The sequence below is a fragment of the Centroberyx gerrardi genome, chromosome 4 (genome assembly GCF_048128805.1).
Source record: "Centroberyx gerrardi isolate f3 chromosome 4, fCenGer3.hap1.cur.20231027, whole genome shotgun sequence".
NCBI classification, from domain to species: domain Eukaryota; kingdom Metazoa; phylum Chordata; class Actinopteri; order Beryciformes; family Berycidae; genus Centroberyx; species Centroberyx gerrardi.
The window spans coordinates 22336708-22355382 of NC_136000.1; the positions used below are offsets into that span (position 1 = coordinate 22336708).

At 43.8% G+C, this 18675-nt stretch overlaps 1 protein-coding gene across 1 annotated transcript in view; it reads left to right on the top strand.

The window, feature by feature from the left end:
- LOC139912525 (neural-cadherin) overlaps positions 1 to 18675 on the top strand; it is a 72157-nt gene that overhangs the window by 26784 nt on the left and 26698 nt on the right. The window contains exons 6-17 of the mRNA XM_071900353.2: positions 1320 to 1569; positions 4293 to 4435; positions 5995 to 6167; positions 7543 to 7711; positions 8435 to 8605; positions 9216 to 9388; positions 11916 to 12083; positions 13206 to 13455; positions 14242 to 14369; positions 14792 to 14978; positions 16463 to 16606; positions 18082 to 18365. Of these exons, the coding sequence (XP_071756454.2) occupies positions 1320 to 1569; positions 4293 to 4435; positions 5995 to 6167; positions 7543 to 7711; positions 8435 to 8605; positions 9216 to 9388; positions 11916 to 12083; positions 13206 to 13455; positions 14242 to 14369; positions 14792 to 14978; positions 16463 to 16606; positions 18082 to 18365 (2240 nt within the window). The remainder of the gene's footprint in view (positions 1 to 1319; positions 1570 to 4292; positions 4436 to 5994; positions 6168 to 7542; positions 7712 to 8434; positions 8606 to 9215; positions 9389 to 11915; positions 12084 to 13205; positions 13456 to 14241; positions 14370 to 14791; positions 14979 to 16462; positions 16607 to 18081; positions 18366 to 18675) is intronic.

Consider the following 18675-nt stretch of genomic DNA (forward strand, 5'->3'; position numbering starts at 1 on the left):
GAGGTTATGATAAGGTTTGTAAAAATAAACACCACGCGTAATGAGGAACGTTACCTAAGCCTAAAAGCCTTTTAATCAGAGGCACTTGTTCAGAAAAGCTGTTGATTTCAAATGTGTGATAACCTTTGTTCTAAAAAATAAGATGTTTTGTCACTGTCATTTGTCACTGTTGCAAAACCAAGTAAAATTTCCTCCTAAGTCTTCATAAGTTTGCTGCTTGAAAAATTACACTTCAGAAGCATTCAGTATAACTGTTCCAAATATGACTCTGGATCATGAGATTCATGGTGTATTCCTCTGAGATACTCAGAGGAATTCCTTTGAATGGATCTGAATGGATCTCAGCAAGATTTTGAGAATTTTTCAAATTCTGTTATATTTGACTCTGGGATAGTGTGGACTACATGGCTAACTAATAAAACGTTAAAGTTTTGTGGCCCCAAGGGAGCAAAATCCCCGTTCAACTGGGCATAAAGATACAGATGGATACTTTATAATGAGGCTTTCACATCCACTTCCCCCCCAGAAGTTGATGGGAAAGAATCCAGAAGTAATCTTAAATGTAATATTGAATTAAAGCACCTCCATCTTGATGTATGGTGGAACAGTAGTGCAGGTGGGGTTTCAGGCAAATTTACTTCCTCAGTGCCTTGACATTTAATCAATCAGTCATGTAATACAAACTATACTGTACATGGATGAATAATTGCCAATCGTGATCCATATTAGAAAACACTGAGATGGGACGAGAATCGAGCATTGAGATGCACAGGCATAGTTGATGCTTGACAGAGAGGAAATATACACATCAAAGGAATATGCAGAAGTCTTATGAGCTAGAGGGGCTGTACTTGAAGCAGTGAGTTTAAGTGAAATGAAATTTACCAAACAGCAAACTTAGTCAGACTTAAATTAGCTTTGTAACCAAGGGTGTCAATATTTGTGGCGGCGCGGCAGTCTTTTAGAAAAAAGCTTATCACACATTAGAAACAAATATATAGTTTTTTCTGTGCAATTGCCCCTGAATAAAATAATTCTACAAACATTCTCAGCCCAAAATGCAACTCATTACTTGTATTGGGTCTTTTTTTGCTGTCTTCTAAGCTCATCTTTGCAAAGGATGGTAATAATTCTGGAGGGCGCTGTACAGTGTGTGCGCTGCTAATTGCAACTGCCACTGCCTATGATCTATTACATGTTTAGGAAGGCCATAAAGAGATAATGATCTGCACAGATGTCAACATATTCATCAGCCGATGCCGTCAGCTCATTTGGTTAACGGATTGCTCTTGTGTGATATTTGTTTTACCTCTCACCAGTATTAGCCACGGACTGTGACTCGGGGTTAAACGCCGAGCTCACCTATTACACCCTGAGCCCGGACTTCAGCATTTCGCCCCACGGGACCATCTTCCCCGCGGGCCGGCTGGACTACGAGAGGCCCAACCATCTGTACGAGTTTGTGGTGATGGCGGTGGACAGCGGGGAAGAGCCTCACTCGGGCACCGCCACGGTGCGTGTCAGGATGGCGAACGTCAACGACGAGGCCCCAGAGTTCTCCCAGCCTGTGTGAGCAGATTTCTTTCTTAGAATTTGTCGACCCGCAAACCACAAATCACCCTTAAAAATCCTTTCTCTCATCCCCCATTTCCTCCATTATTTCTCCTGGTAATCTCAGCCATTCTCATTTAGAGTATATTTAGAGTCCTTGTGCCATTCATCACCCATCAAAGAGTGGGTGTACAAATAATATCTCCTTAAAAAGCAGAATAAGGACCAATAAGTGATCTACAAGAGAACGTTGAGACTGATATTGATTGACTCAAAACATATTGTATAGCATCTGGAGAATTATGATATCGAGATATAAAGAAGGATAGTCACAAAAAGACACAATAGTGCTATGAGTAGCTCAGTAGGCTATTATAAAAAGCAGTCAGTGTGTGTGTGTGTGTGTGTGTGTGTGCGTGTGTGTGTGAGTGTGTGTGAGTTAGTTACTGCCACACCATCTTGGAGGCGCATCTCTGACCCACCAGTTGGCCAGTTTTATTCTCAGTGAAGCTTTGCTGGTAGAGCAGACAGAGGCAGTTGCATCACAGACATGCAGGTAGTTACATCACACAGCACCTTCCTTCAGGCTATTCATCTCATAACATCTAATGCTGGGATGCTGCTATCTCAACCACGGAAACTCTCCACAGAGTGTGTTTGCGCTGCTGTAGTAGCACGCCGCCATTCAAAGAGCAACTCAGTGCATACGGCTTGAGGTGTTAATCACAGCCATCTGGCATTAATACAATCTGTTACTCACTTCTCATAAATTAGCCACAAACACAGCGTGACACTTTGTTCCTTTGGTATAGTAATGCCACTTACACTGTCTCCTCGAGGTTCGCTAATAGCTTCTCTTGTTCAATATCGTAGTAAAACCATGCAGCTGCACACGGTTCCTTGGGGTTATTTTCTGCCTTTTCCGAAAAACCTATGAAGTAAATTGACATAGGGATGCAATCCACTGTGTCCTGGAGAGTCTTTTTGGCAAAGCTGAGTGAGTGGGTGGGCAGCAACTGTCACAGCTGCTCTGCCGCATCTATTCCCCCAAATGAGTCAGCCTCTTGTCCTGTCAGTCAAGTGTCAGCGACCTTCACAGGAAGCGCCGCAGACCCCTGTTGCGCGCTCTTGTTCTATTGTTTGGGTGTGCTCGCCTCGGCGGGCGGACGGACGCGGGGACAAACAGACAAGACAGGCGGACAGGAAGACGGAGACGTAGGCAGACACACATGCAAGTGGAGAGAGAAACAGACTGGAACATGGGTTGGCAAAAAAGGGAGAGAATAACAAAAGCACGCACGACGAGCCGACAGGAGACAGGCAGTCAGATATGCAGATGAACAGAGAAGGCTGTCGGCAGGCAGACAAATACTGTTGCCAGACCGGCAGACAGATAGTTAGATATGCAGGCGCGCTGCCAGGTGGGGTCGGTTTGGGCTGCTCTTCGTAGCTCACTGAGATGGAGAGAAGTGCTTTAAGGGCAGAGGAGGACAGAAATAAACAGCGCACAGACAGTTATATAGAAGGCTTAGAGGTTGTCCAGCAGATTCTGCAATGTTTAAGGAATTATTGAATTATTGTTGGAGTGAGACTGACAGACAGATGCGGCCGTTCCTGGTCACAGTTCACGGCTGAGCGAGATGGAGAGAGGTTACGAGGGGAGAAGAAGCGCGGACACACACACACACACACACACACAGGCAGCTGCACAGAGGAACTTATAGGCGGACAGACAGGCGGCCCTCAGACAGTCCGCCTTCACAGCTCAGTGAGATGTAGGGAGCTGCTGCGGGAGGAGAGGAGGAGGGAGTGTATATGTCTCATCCCACAGTGCTGCGGAGAGGTGGCCTCTGAGCCGGGTGACAGATTACAGGTCACTCATGTTGCCACCGAGACTGCCACGGCTGGCGGAGATGAATCACCCATCAGCGTTCTTCTGTAAACCATCAATCACCTCTGACTCCTCGCCACAGACACTGACACCCCCGCCATAGACACGCATACTTACACACACACACACACACACACACACACACACAGACACACACACACTAGAACAGGATACAGCACAAAATCTTGCAGGGGATGAGTTCTGCTGACGAATCAACTCAAACTCTCTCCGAACACCGCCCTCCTCTTACATCCTACTCCTTTCCGTCTATCTGCCTTACTCTTTTCCCCTGCTCCTCTCTCTCTCTCTCTCTCTCTCTCTCACTCTCCCTCCCACATATCACTTTACCTGTCATTTCAGTGCCAGGCTTGCTCTCCTCCGTCACCTATTCCTCTCTCCATCTCTTCCTCGTTCTTTTGCCATTTCTCTTCATCTCGCGGCCCTCTAAGTCACACAGTTCATCTCCGCCCCTTTGTGCAGCGTACCACAGCGGTATATCAGTCTCTTGTGTCTCTGTGCCGGGTATCTCAGTGCCCAACGCCACAGAGCAAGCAAATCACTGTTGACATTTTAAAAGGCACTGGATCAAATGGCCCAGAGTGGGCCGGGTATGCGGAAGGACCATTTGTTCAATGACTTCAACATCCCAGTAGACATTATCGTTTGTCTCTGGGCCGGCCAGCTAAGAGGCCGGGTTAAATCATAGTGACAAGGAAAAGCCACAACCATAAGTCTAATCAGCCTGCTGATGCTTTGAACTGTGTGAATGATGCGTCTCTTGTGTGTTTGTGTGAGAACATGCGTGTGTGCGTGTGTCTCTATCGCTGATGTCTATCGCACCTCTTTGCAGATATCGAACCTTTGTTTCGGAGGATGCGGGCCCCAACACCCTCGTCGCCACAGTACTGGCCAAAGACCCAGATGGCGACGGAATAATCTACTCAATAACAGCAGGCAACGAAGAGGGCAATTTTGTCATTGACAGCCAGAAAGGTGATACTTTTTAATTTGCCAGTCAGGCTTTACATTTGCAGCTCTCACTCTAATTGACAGGCTTTCCCTCAAATCACACATTCCATTTTCTCTAATATAATCTCGCTATACAGTGTGTGCACAGTGAGTGCCCTCTACTTTCAAAGTCAATCTGGAAAGATATTGAAAGTTGATATTAAAAGCGGTAATTTCAATACGAGCGGCGCTGTTTCTATTATTGGGGTCATAAATACAAACAGTGACGTTATTGGGGAATTTTTCCACAGCGGGCTTTTTCTTTTGGCAGGTACAGAGAGGAATGTTCCTTGTTTCTGAGCTCCCGAGCTCTGGTGACTGCACAGTTTATCTTTTTTATTTACCCTTTGATCCGAAACCAGTGGCACATTTGTCAGACACTGTGACATTTGTCAACCAACCCTTTCAATTCAATTTCACAACAACCGCTCTATCATAGCTCACAATCTTCAGCCTGCACTCTGCCAGCTCCTCTATCTTTTGTGTAGTCCTCTTATGTTCCTTTGCTGCCTTTTTGTGTATCTTCAGAGCAAGAAAATGCGAAGGGTAATATTGTTCGGGTGCAGGAAACCTACGATGTGGCTTCCCACTTTGCATGAAGTGCTGGCTCATTGAATAGCTGCTACAGCTCGTGTCACATTTGTAAACAAGGTTGACATTTAAGCCGGGAGAATCACTGTGTACATCGCACCATTCACTTATTTCAATGTAGTGGCGCAGTGCAGTTAGTGTCATGCATTGTCATTAGGAGCTGAGGCCCTTCTCTCCTCCGTGGGCAACGGAGATCACAAGTAAATGGGAATAGAGTAGAGTCAGGCACTCGCATCTGGGTGTATCAGCATGCTGTGGTGTCTTTAATCAAGAGCATTGAAAGAGATGAATAGAAACACAACAAGAGAATATAAAAAAAAACACTCCCCATGCTCTCACTTCAATGGGTTTCCCCACATCACAGGCTGCTTGCTCATCCTGCAACCTCTGATGTTTTTGTATGTCTGTTGACAGGAAAGATGTTGACTCAGATGCTGCCTCCTTTTATCCCACCTTTTATCTCGACTGTTACATGAACACAGACAAAGGGGGAGAGAGCAGCAAGTAATAGGCATCTGCTGAGTCGGGTTAACTTCTAACCCAAGTCACCTACTACTCATGTTTTCGCTCAACTGGTTGAGCCGGACGGGCGTCTGTAGAGGAGAGCATGCAATTATTAGATTAGAAATGTGACAAAATCACTCAGGAAAATCACCACTGTGAAATTGGTTTTCGGATTTAGTCTGCATTTCAGATTTTTACCTCTTTGAGGACTTTTGAGGTAAATTTCCACCGCTCCCTATCTTGCTCTCAACTCCTGGAATCTAACAACATACAGTGTGTCTGCTGTGAAACTACCTTAAGATACCACATACCTTACTATGGGTGGCCACAGCGGGAATCATCCCCCTAACCACAGCGGTGTTGATGACTGATGAATGGATTGGACTACTCATTGAATTGGATGGGACCCTTTAATGATATGTAATTTACTGGGCCTGTGATGTCTGTAGGGCTGATTCGCCTGCGCTCCACACCCCTGCCCAAGCTCCAAGGCCTGGAGTATGTCCTGAATGTGACGGCCACAGACGACAACGTGTCCGGGGGGCCGCACCCTCTCTCTTCCACCGCCCACGTCATTGTTGGAGTCGATGACGTCAACAACAACAAACCCATATTTGAGAAGGTGAGGCGAGCCTGTTAGTGAATATACAGCGTTTTTTTTTGCTGTTGTCACTGTCATGTGGTTCAACATGTAAACCACAAAAAAGCACTCTAATTAACAGCTGACAGCTGGTTGTTTTGCCTCAAATCAGAAAATGTGCTTTCACAATATGTTACATTTTTCTCACTCCTGCGGCCATGGCATTGGTCTCTCTCGCTCGCTCATCCTCTCGGTGTACGACAGCTATTCATCTGTCTATCACTCTGTCCTCCTCATCCCCCTCTCCAACTCTCCCTCTTTCCTTTTTTTGCCCTGGCCATCTCATTTCCCTGGCCTCCCTTTTCTCTTTCCGCTGTTTTCCCATGAGTTCTGATTAGCCTGCACACCCACTCTATCTTTAGGCGCTCCATAGGGATTTCAATTAATTTATGAAAAAAAGTGCAATATCATCACAATATACCATACCTGTTTAATTAACTTCCTCCTTAATTAGGAATGACTTGAACTTCAGATATATTCATGCCAAGCTGTCACTCCTGAGGTCTTGTGGGTGGCCGGGAAGTGTTGGCAACTTGATGTGTTTAAATATCAAGTTACGCCTCAGAACCATCTGGGCTAACACGACCTTATGTTTGATATTATGTGATTTTATGAACAATTACCTACAGGCCATATTGCCTCTGTCATCACACTCCCTTAAACGCTTGCTTTAGTCTTCTTTCTATCTCTTATATCCTCTCATCCATCTCCCTCTGTCTCTGTCTCTCTCTCTCTCTCTCTCTCTCTCTCTCTCTCATCTGTGTCGGCTCCTCCACTCTGTTGTTGTTCTCTCTCATGGTCATTCTGCAGAGAGAGTAGCTAGCATGTATATGTAATTACGAAACAGCAGGGCTCCAGGGACACAGCTCTCTATCTGGGGCGTATGTTCATCAGGGGAAATGGATTGAATACCCGGCTGAGATAAAGCCGGGCATTGCTTGGTTTTCATAGGAAACCAGCTGAAGTGCTTTCATTTCTATACTGTAGAAGCTGGCTGCAGTATGTATAGCTCACGCCTTGTGTTTTATGTACCCACTGTGCGGTATGTGAAGTGGCCTCCTAATTGATTAGTTCCCTGTGATCTTTGCACTCCGGTGAATGTAACATATTCTGACATGCCCTTATTCGCTCCTGTTCTCCTGTGTGTGTTCTCTACCTTGGATTTCTACCCTCCTCCGTCTCCATTTCCCTCTCCTTCTCACCCCTCATCGCTCCCTATCCGTCTTCTCTCCACCTCCTCCCCCTCTCTCCTTCATTGTGTCTTCACTTTACTCCCTTCAATCCCTCCACCTCTTCCTCCCTTCCTCCTCCTCCTCCTCCTCCTCCTCCTCCTCCTCCAACCCTGCGTCTGCCTCAGTGTCTGCAGTACCGTGAGCAGGCTTCGGTGCTGGAGAACCAGCCGACGGGGACTTTTGTGTTGCAAGTGCACGCTGTGGATGCAGATGAGGGAGCGAATGGAAAAGTCAAATATGGCTTAATGCACAGAGACAGCGCCATGCCCGCCTTCAGAGTTCATCCAGACACAGGTAGAGTGGCTACGAACCGCCAGGGGTAGAATAGGTCTCAATTAGACTTTGATCCTCAGAGTTTACTGTGCTACACCATAGAGCTTAATTGACACCTGTGCAGTGGTAAGGGCCATTGCAGTGAAATTGTTAAAATGATCCTGAGAGGACAAGAGGCAGATGGACTAGCATGAGCTGAAATTTTCACAGAATTCAAACTGCTGCTCTCATGTTCTCAACAGCATGAGCCCGATGCCAAAAAGCCATTAGAAAAGGACATTTTCAATTATCTTTATCTTCCTGCTGGAATGAAGCACCAGCCCAGTTAACCTTTACATACCTGTCAATTAATCATCATTTCATTTAATCTGGTCAAGGGCAGTGTGGTGCTACAGTACACACAGTGATTGCTTATCATGAATGAAAGATTAATAGGCCAACAGTTTTACTCCATAATGAAGACTTAACACATAGAGGCATTATGTTATTCTAGCACTCATTTCATCCTTGTGTTCTGTAAAACACACATTTAAATAGGAAAATCACTGCGCCTGAAGAAAACGCTTGACATTTCTCAGAATACATTTCTGCTTGTTTAATTGTTTTTTCTTGGTTTGTGGATGGATGGATGGATGGATGGGTAGATTGGAGAATCGCTGAATGGATGAATAGATATATGGATGCATGCATGCGTGTATGGTTGGTTGGTTGGGGAATTGCCTGATTATTGTGTTGTATTTACAGGAGTGATTGTGACAGCCAGGCGGTTTGACAGGGAGCGTCAGAGAGAATATTCCATTACAGTAACGGCCACTGACTGGGCGGAGGAGCCGCTCATCGGCATCTGTCAGCTCAACGTCCAAATACTGGACCAGAACGATAACAGCCCCAAGTTTGAGAATTTGCGCTATGAGTGTGAGTTTAAATAAGAAAATATCATTAAAAAAAATTTACTAAAAATATTACTATGGTTTTAGCCTGAACTACTTTTGCATATCAACCAATGTAAAGTCACAACAAAATGAAAAATGACTTTTTCACCTTGTTAGCTCATTTCCCCTACCATAATATACACCTATTTAACAATAAATGCCCCCCAAATTTACAAAATTCTTCTTTTTTTGATATCAAAATCCAATTACTTTCTGGAAAACAGTGTATCTTTAATGGTGACCTCATGCTGCACCAGTATTTAGTAGTAGTAGTAAATTCCACCCATCAAAACAGTACAGATTTTTTTTTTCCTGTCAAATAATACTGCCTTTCTCTCCCTAACTGAAATCCCCTTGGTTTACACTTTTGAATGAATATGTCTTGCCCCATCATCCTGTTTCAACATGAAATACATCAAATTAAGGAAGCCAGATGTTCTCAAAATGCTGTTTCGTTGTGACTTTACCATCCTTCTTTTTTTACTATCCTGACAAAATGTGTACATTTCTTCAAGGTCACCCTCAGCTTTATACATTTCTACTCTTTGACCAGCAAATCGACTGCATGGTGTCACTTTTACTCTCCCCTCCAGACTTTCTGAGAGAAGACACCATGATCGGCACCAGTTTCCTGCGCGTGGCGGCTCACGATGACGACTTCGGCACAAACGCCGCCATCACTTACTCCATGTCTGTGGAGCAGCCCGAGTACCTGAGGGTCAACCCCGTCACCGGATGGGTCTACGTTAACCAGCCCATATCGCAGGTCAGTCAGCACTTATCGACAGGCTCTCTGTCAGCCAGCGCACGCAGGATCAAAGGCCGTTGTCTGCTAACCAGTCAGCCGATATCACATGTCGGCCTGCGGGTGTGTGTCAACCGAGTTGGTGAGTGAGCCTGGTCAAAACGCTTGCACTTGCTATTCCCAAACTCGGGTATGCGTACTCCCAGAGGTGCTGCATGTGGAGAGACTATAGAGAGGGAGGATGGAGGGAGACTCTAATTTGGGCTGAAGAAATGATTAAAAATAGATCTAAACATCTTGGGATTCCCGTGGTCACATCCGATGACAACACTTCAGTTTTTTTTGCACTGTTTCTAATGACTATCCTTTAAATATGCATAAATATCATCTAACCCAGAATAGCTTGAGAATCTCTGATGAAAAAGATCTGATGTTTTTAAATGGATGGCACAGGTTTTTAAGAAGCCTGTCTAATTTATTGCACACTGAGACTCCTTTGTCCATCCAAGATCCATGATTTACTTTTTTGCTGTGAAATTTATGGTTGGAGATTTTGATATAAAGACTGACAGCATGTGACAGCTTACGATGAGTCATATATTTTGAGGCTATTAACTGGAATAATTAAGGAAACTGTGTGGAATAATTAAGGAAACTGTGTGGAAGGTTCTGCATGTGATTTGACTTGCAGCAGCACCTCAATGCTAACAGCTTCTCCACAGCCAAAACACTGAGTCAAGTGCTTGGGGATAGACTTAAACTACCACAAAGATAAATTCCTTCACGACAGAATAAACAAGTTTCTTCAAAAGGTGAATCATGTTAATTATATTAATCATTTTAATGTTTACATGTGAGACTTGAAAACAGGGTTTTCATACATTTCTGCTGTGCTACTGAGAGGATTTATAGAGGAATTCAAGTGAGATTTATTAAACACCGTTGACTTTTTTCTCCACTGGTTATTGTAAGTGATGTAGTTGATGTAAGTGATTAATTGTGTCAGTGTTAGTTATGTCATTTAACACCTCATTATGCAAATTATGTTCCATAGTGTTTTTACATATACAGTATATACATACGTGTGTTTTAGACATTTAAGTTTTCTGTAGCTTATCAATGTTCTTCCTTCACTCAGACCCATGCTTAGTGAAATCAAATCAAATCAAATCAAATAAAGACATTTTCTTTGGCTGGTAATCTAGTAGCACTATAGCGCTGTGTATTATTTAGTATACCTTTTCTTGCAGTGGCTCCAGACGTCTCTGGCAATTTAGTCAGTGACCTCATGCAAAATTTAAATTGTTAAGTCAAAAACCTTGCTGAACAAAGCTGTTGCATTTTTCAGAATGGTTTCAGGAGCCATTTCCCAATCTTCCCTCAGTCTTTGGGCCCCAACTACGCCTATAAAAGCACTTTGTTAAATGTTAAATGCCTCAACTTGTCTGAGACGTTGTTGCGTTTTGATTTTCTGATCAGAGTTTCTGATTGCAGTGAACGAGCATTAAGGCCAAAGCGTCGAAGCCATACATCACAGCGATTAACATTTGCACGTCAATACTTGTGTTGGTGCAGCATAGTTCCACTTTGTCTTGTGGATGGTTCAGGAGGAAGCCGTCCAACAACAGCATTCAAAACTGTCCCTATGCCCCAAGTTACCAGATGTGATGTCAATGTACAGTGCAGCTCTATAGAAAGTTAATTGGAGAAGATGGAAAAGGTGGCTGTGACCGCATCCAGAATATTTTATGGATATTTTATGGATCAGATCTGACAGCATTACTGCAAATTTAATTTTTAAAACTTAGTTGGATGAGTCCACAAAGTCAGTTATTCATTTATTGTAAATGGAGCGGCTCCAGGGTGAACATCGGACATCACAGATTAGAATCTTTGTTCTCCGGTTTCCAGCTTCGGAAAAGAATTGCACTTGCTCACAAATACTAATTGGATTGTCCTAAGAATAGAACATGTGAATTCTTAAATTAAGTGATGTTTCTTTGTAAATGGCCAGCGCACCACAATAATAGAGTTGCTATGCCATGATTTGCATTGATAGAATAATGCACTTGAGTGAAAATTTAATTCTCAACAATTGAATGCTGATGCGAGCAGTTTTTCATTAACAAAGTGGTATAATTATGACTCGCATTATCTTTTATTGTGAGTGGTTAGAATAAAAAAAAAAAAAACATTCGCTGTGGCAAAAAAGCCCCTTTAAAGGAGGGATTGTCTTTTCTGACTGAGTGCATCGTTAACGTTACACCTCCAATAGATAAACATAATAAATGTTCTAATCACCTCTTAAGAAAATGTTCTACTTTCCCTGCAGTGTTTACTTTGATGAGATACAGTTCCTCAATCAAATTTACCTGCCTTAATTCCTAGCGGTTCAGTTGTAGCACAATAACAAAACTAGACCAGCCTTTGTGCAATCTGCCTGTGTGAATTACAGCTTAATAAACCTTTTCGAGGCTCATGCTGCTGCTTTTGTTCTTCTTACAGTAGCCTAATTAAACGACTTCCTAACTGTCATTGTTTACTACAGAGGACCTACATTACGCGGGACATAATAGCAACGGATGGGGGGAACCGGAGCACTTCTGTTGAGCTGGCGGTCACCATCACCAATGTGAAGAACCAGCCTCCGCAATGGGAACAGGACAGCTACAGCGTGGTCATCCCCGAAAACACCGCCAGGGACACACCCATAGTGGTATGCAGAGTGTGTGTGTGTGTGTGTGTGTGTGTGTCTGCAACTTTGATTGCAGATTTTTTGTTGTTACACCCTTATCAATACTTGATTTGATACTGATGGATTAGGGTGAATATTGTTGTAATGCTGCTTTAATTACTCTAACTTGGCATTTGTGTTGCTGTAATTCAATCAATTAAATGTTTCTTTGCTTAGTTTCCTGGTTTAGTGAGCAGTCGGAGCGCCATTCAGTCGCTGTGTGTTCTTTTTGTGCTCAAAATACACCTTTGAAAGCTTGTCAGTGTGCTGGAAATCTTTAAACCTTTTTTTGGTTTGATGCTCTAAGTGAATGCTGACATTGTACTGCGTGTGCTGAGCAAGTTTCATGACTCCAGGCTAATTAAATCCATTCAAAACGTCTCCTTTGAAGTGAAAAATATATGGCTGTCAATCTGGGGAGTAAGAAAATCCTTTTTCTATAAAGGTCTTCAAAAGGGGGACTCATTTAGAGATAAGAGGTTGTCCCAGGGCCCGGACAATAGGTTTGACTGTTATCCTCCTATACGTCCATTCCAGATAATCATCGAGATACATTCGATCAGAATCTGACATAGCCTGCGCTCCTTCCAGACTAGCGAAGCACCAACCTGACCTGTTCTCTATGGGGTTCAGGCTGTCACATACGAACAGATGTTACCTGACCTCCATCAAAGAGAATCAGAAGGATGAGAGTCGACTGGGTCGTGAATGTCGATCGTATTCCATCACAAGGCTTGAGTCGGCTCGCTTGCAGCCAGTCAAGCACATGGGCTTAAACTGGAGGAAAGCAGATGGCACACTTGCAGAGATTTTTTTGGGTGGGGGGCAAGGACTAAGAACTGGTGGTCGGTTTGCTCTGTGCATGTGTTTTTGCACGAGTCTAGCCTAATTGTAATGGCAAAAAAAAGGTGTGAGAAGGTGCACACTATTGTACAACTTCTCACACCTTTTTTTCCATTTGATGCATTTTTCAGAAAGTTTGCACCTCGCCTAAAGTTTTTTGGGTGTGCGCCTCCAGCTTCTGCGTCACTCTATCCTAATTCTAACAGAGCCTGAGATCTAGGCCTTTGGGAAACTTCTAACCTATCCTGTCGTCCTGTTCAGACTATCAAATCGACCTCTCAGCTGGGTGACCCGAGGGTGACCTATAACCTGGAGGATGGGATGGTCCCAGAAACCAACATGCCAGTGCGTTTCTACCTCTCCCCCAACCGGGAAGACGGCTCCGCGTCCATCCTGGTGTCGGAGCCACTGGACTACGAGACCACGCCCTTCTTCTCTCTGCGGGTTCGGGCGCAGAACGTGGCCGCAGTGCCTCTGGCGGCGTTCACCACTGTTTATGTCAACGTTACAGGTATGATTTGTACTGACATTTACCAGTGTTTGTTCTTTGATAGGAAAAATGTTGACCAACTATACCTTACATAAGTAGCTAGTATCTTTTATAATTTGTGTTTTTTTATGGTATTTTTTAAATAGACTGTCGTTCATTCTGCCGGGTGATGTAATAACTTGTCAGAATGTAATAAAATGGCCCTCTAAATGGATTGAAAATGTAATAAAATGTGTTAATATACTAAATTGCCAGATAATGTAATGTAATGTAATTGCCAGTTAATGTAATAATGTTTAGCAAGATATCTCAAAAAGCAACAATCGGATTTGGCTGAAATTTGGTGGACAGAAAGCCCTTGGCCTTATGATCAACTGATTAGATTTTGGTGCTGATCTGGATCTGAGATTTCTGCCATTAGACAATTATTGTTTGTAAGCTGTAACTGTTATGCTGCGTTCATGTGCTGCTGGGAAGGTTCGACATCTGGTAATCAGATCCCGGACACAGATCAGCTGTGTAAACAGCATTGCACTCACATGTTATCTTATTGGAAAATCAAACCCAGAAGACAAATGGTAAACAAACATAAACCATTACGGAGGCTCCGGCTTTGCAAGTTGGAAAATTGTTCGGCGTTTGCAGAGGTTTGTGCTTTACCAAGTGCTTTCTAGTTACATTTTAGACTCATTTAGAGGGGACATTTTATCACATTTTCACAAGTTATTACATTATCTGGCAATTATTACATCATCAGTTGCTACATATGTGTTAGGTAAAGTATACATCTCTCTTCTCTCCCCTAAGATGTCAATGACAACGTGCCATTTTTCACCTCCTCCATCTACGAGGCCTCAGTGACAGAGGGAGCCCAGATAGGGACCTCGGTTCTCCAGGTGTCTGCTCATGACAAAGACCTGGGTCTGAATGGAGAGGTTTGTGTTATTTTTTTGTGTTCAGGTTAGGTTGCACAGGTAGAAAAATTAAGAGATTTGCAAAAACCTGAAATCACTACAACCACATCTGCAAACTGCTATTCCCTTGCTAAACCATCAATCTTAAGTCAGAGGGAACATCACATCATAGCACCATCCCTCCAGTGTGGAAGCTTTTGTTTCAGTGCTGTCAAAGGGATTTTGGGAACTGTGCCATTGCAGCTGCGTGACTGACTGTGACAGTATCAGTGGGACACTGTATTGATCTGAATTTTGGTTGCATGGAGAAAAGACGGACTTGAGGAATACAGTAGAGACCTGTTGACATTTTCAGCCACAAAGCCTTTAATTTCTGCTGTTTCTGCAGGTTATTGTTAAAAAGAAGATTGCTACTTAATTTCCAGTTTCCCCGTGCTCCACAGATCACTTACTCTCTCCTGAGTGACAGCAGTGGGGACCACCATCTGTTCCGTATAGACCCAAAGCTCGGGACGGTCTATACAGAAGCGGTGTTTGATCGTGAGGCGCGCAGCTCCTACTTGCTGGAGGTTCAGTCGGAGGATGGCCAGGAGTCGGCTCGACCCGGCAAGAACAAGCAGTCCAACTCAGGTTAGAAGTGATCTGGATAATAATAATGACATCAGATTAGAGCATGAAACTTTCATGAATTTACATTTTGCTTAATTTCATTAAGAAGTGGCCATGGAAAGCTCAGTGCTTGGTCCGACCACGGGGTAGAACTCTTATTATTCAGTCATAAAGTTGTAAATATTTGAATGAGTCAATCGCAATTGCTTAAGTTTTGTTTTAGCCTTATTCTTTTTTTCACATGGAAGTCTTTTCGTTGTTAAATTCTGAGACGCTTCTTGAGTTGTCGGAGTTAACTTTGAGGTGACCTCCACCCTGGTTGCAATGTCTCATTCATAAAAAGCAGCATTGTTCTTTTCCCAAGCCCAGAGGGCAATACTGAAACCAAGGAGTTCTTCCTCTGTGCGCTGTGTTTAAAACAGACTGCACTGGCATTACATTACATTCATTTACACCCTGGGACAGACTTTGAAAAGTGAATCTTAATTTGATTTATTCCGCTACCATGACCAGACAGACTTGCTCTCTTCCATGTGAAAATAGCTCAGAGATTTCTTGGAGCTCTCTTATTCTTTACAAGCCTTCTTTTTTTTTCATTGTTCAATATTCAACCAGTATGGCCCTGTGTTTGTTTAGCATGTTCACTTTGTGACATTTTGGCAGCCTTAAAACCTCTGTCTGTATCCGGGGTGACGTAATAAGACGTTTGTATTCAGATGTGGGTCTTAGCAAATGTTTGTGAAGGAGGTATTAGGGGTAAAGGGTGATGTTTCGGAGCAGCAAAGCCTTCTCTCCAGGGATGTCGGGGCTGCTTAGCATTTGCAATGAGCCTTAGCTGCGTTTTGCGCTACGTATCTCCCACATCCAGAAGGGCTCATCTCCTCTGCAAACATTACCTGTCTCTCTGCGTCACCCCTGGGATACACCAAGAGAGGAGGAAAATGTAAAAAGCAGCAGAGAAAATAGAGCCACATTCCGCCATCATCTCTAGCTGCAGCAGCTCCAAATTAACATGTCACCCGTGTGTTGTGTGAGCAGATAATTTACTCTTTCTAACTAAAGAAATAAACAGCGTAATGAGGAGGGCACAGATAAGACATAAACACTTGTCATCTTATAAATATTTAACCTTCCCAGTGGAGAGGTTCTTTATCTACTCTGTGCGAAAAGGCAGCTTGTTGAAGAGGTTTAGCCCCATTAGTGCTGTTCTTTGCACTGAAAACAGTTACCCCTGCTAAAACAATAAACCCTTGCCAAAATGAATAATTTATGTAATTTACGGCACATCTTTGTGAATAATGTTATGTCTGATTTCCATGTCAATGAGGCACATTGCGTCGGGTTAAGTGCCTCTTCCCACTAAACAGTGACAATGAAATGAAGGATTGATAAACAGATGGAAAGAGAATATGAGTATGTGTGTGTGTGTGTGTGTGTGTGTGTGTGTGTGTGTGTTTTTGTGAGCTGCGTCATTTAATCTCCTGCCATTGCTGTCATTCTTGCAGACACAGCGTATGTGCGGGTTTTCATCAGCGACGTCAACGACAACAAACCGGTCTTTGCTCAGCGCCTGTATGAAGTTGGCGTTGACGAGAATGCAGATGTGGGCCTGGCTGTTGTCACCGTTAGCGCTAATGACGAGGATGAAGGTATGCTTGATGAGGCAGCAGGCGGGGGAGGGAACGGCAAAATCCCAAGGAGATTCTTCTGATGCCGCTTCCTGGGAGTAAAGGTTAAGGAAGCTAGCCAGCCAGAACCAATATAAAACTTTTTATGAGCCGCTTTGAAAGTTTAGGGAAGTTTCCAGATTTTATATTCCGTAATCTGCCAGGCTCTCCCTCCAGGAGCGATATTTGTCAATCATTTCAATTTCCTAGCACTGTATTGTGAGTGACCCTGTGAGCAGTGCCTCCCCAATCTGGACTGAGCTCTGCTGAAATCATGCTGTGCCGAGCGCAGTGTGCTAGATTTAGCAGTAGTCATTTTGATTGCCTGCTGCACGTCGCACATATGCTCCAAAAAGAGTGACACGCTCCCACACAGTGGGTGGGCGGGATTTGAGTGATAAAGCAGTTGCTCATCCTCCGTACAGCAGTAGCCTAAGATCCCTTTATCGGGCATGTTTGGGGCCGTTAATCAAGTATTTATGGTGAGCGGGGGTGCGGCTTAGGCCATGCTGCAGCGCTAATGATGAATAGCCTTGGAATAACACCAACCCCCGACATTAAAGTTACAATACTGTTGCGCTCGTGCCTGAGAGGCTAAACTCAATCTGTCTTGTTTAAAAACTCCACCCTGGGCTTGACTGCTGTAAGCCTGTCAGATCCCGGAGGGAGGCAGGGAGCACTTTGTCAGCCAGGGTTGTGTTAATAGTACAGATTAGTGTATTTACATGGGATTGTAGCTACTTTAACCCAACAGACTGATTGAAAGGGGAGACTGTACAATCCAGGAAGATTATCTTATCTATTCCAATGTTAAACCACCAGATTGGACGGTCTCCATGGAGACACACTAGATAAGTTCAGATATTGACTTCCTCTTTGCTAGACTACATCCCCCCACCCTCTCTCAGGCCTCAAAATCATTCCCCAGAGGGCACTATCAGAGTGCATTATGCTGCTGTTCACTCTCCCTCTCTCTCTTTTCCTTTTTTTTCTTCACTCTTTCTTTAATTAGTGTCTGATTAAGGCTGGGAAGATAAGGTACAAAGTTTCCATTTAATTAAGTAATCAAAACAAGTAAGGGATACATGAAAACCCACTAAGGCACAGGTCCTTGAAGAAGTGAGGTTTAATACCCTTGTGGTAGCATGTTGTTGCAGGTGTAATCTAGGGACAACGCTCCAGCAATGATGTGGATTCCACTAAAAGATTCAGGAGATCACTGGGCTGAAAGGCTCTTCCCAAAATGACATTATTGAAGTAGCCAGCATTGTGGGATTGCTAGAATACTGATGCTAGCAGCCTACTTTAAATTCCTCTACCCTCCCAAAATGTTGGTCCGCTCATGTTTCACTTTAGATTTCAGTAACTTTATTATCCCTAAAAGGAAAATTGGTTTTCAGAATTAAAGGCCTCTAACTTCACATCTCCGATCATGCATTTCTTGATTCCTGTCCCAGGGGCCAATGCCAAGCTGCGCTACCAGATCACGTCTGGCAACACAGGCGGTGTTTTTGACATAGAGCCGGAGGTGGGCACGATCTTTATTGCTCAGCCGTTGGACTATGAGCAGCAGAAGAGATTCAAACTCCTGGTCCTGGCCTCGGACGGGAAGTGGGAAGACTACGCCGCGGTGGTGGTCAACGTGGTTAATAAGAACGACGAGGCGCCCGTGTTCTCTATGAATGAGTACTATGGCTCAGTCACAGAGGAGCTGGACGGGTCACCAGTGTTTGTGCTGCAGGTGAGTGGGTGAGATGTGAGTGGCTAATAAGACGTTTTACGCTGCAGTCTTTCATTAATTATTGTCTATTTAGAGATCTGAGTTCTTTTTAAAGCAGCCACTTCTCAACTGTTGTTCACAGTAATTCAGTTTAGTTACTGTTAATCTGTAGTGACCATACAGTTACAAAATTGTTTCTTTGTTACTACTCCATCATAAGTTCAACCTAAATAGTTGCAGAATTGTACTTTCTTTTAAAGTGTGCCAGGGTTTTCACTTACTTACAGGGCCAGGAGGTAATATTGCCACTGTGATGGATCTTGTCTGGGGA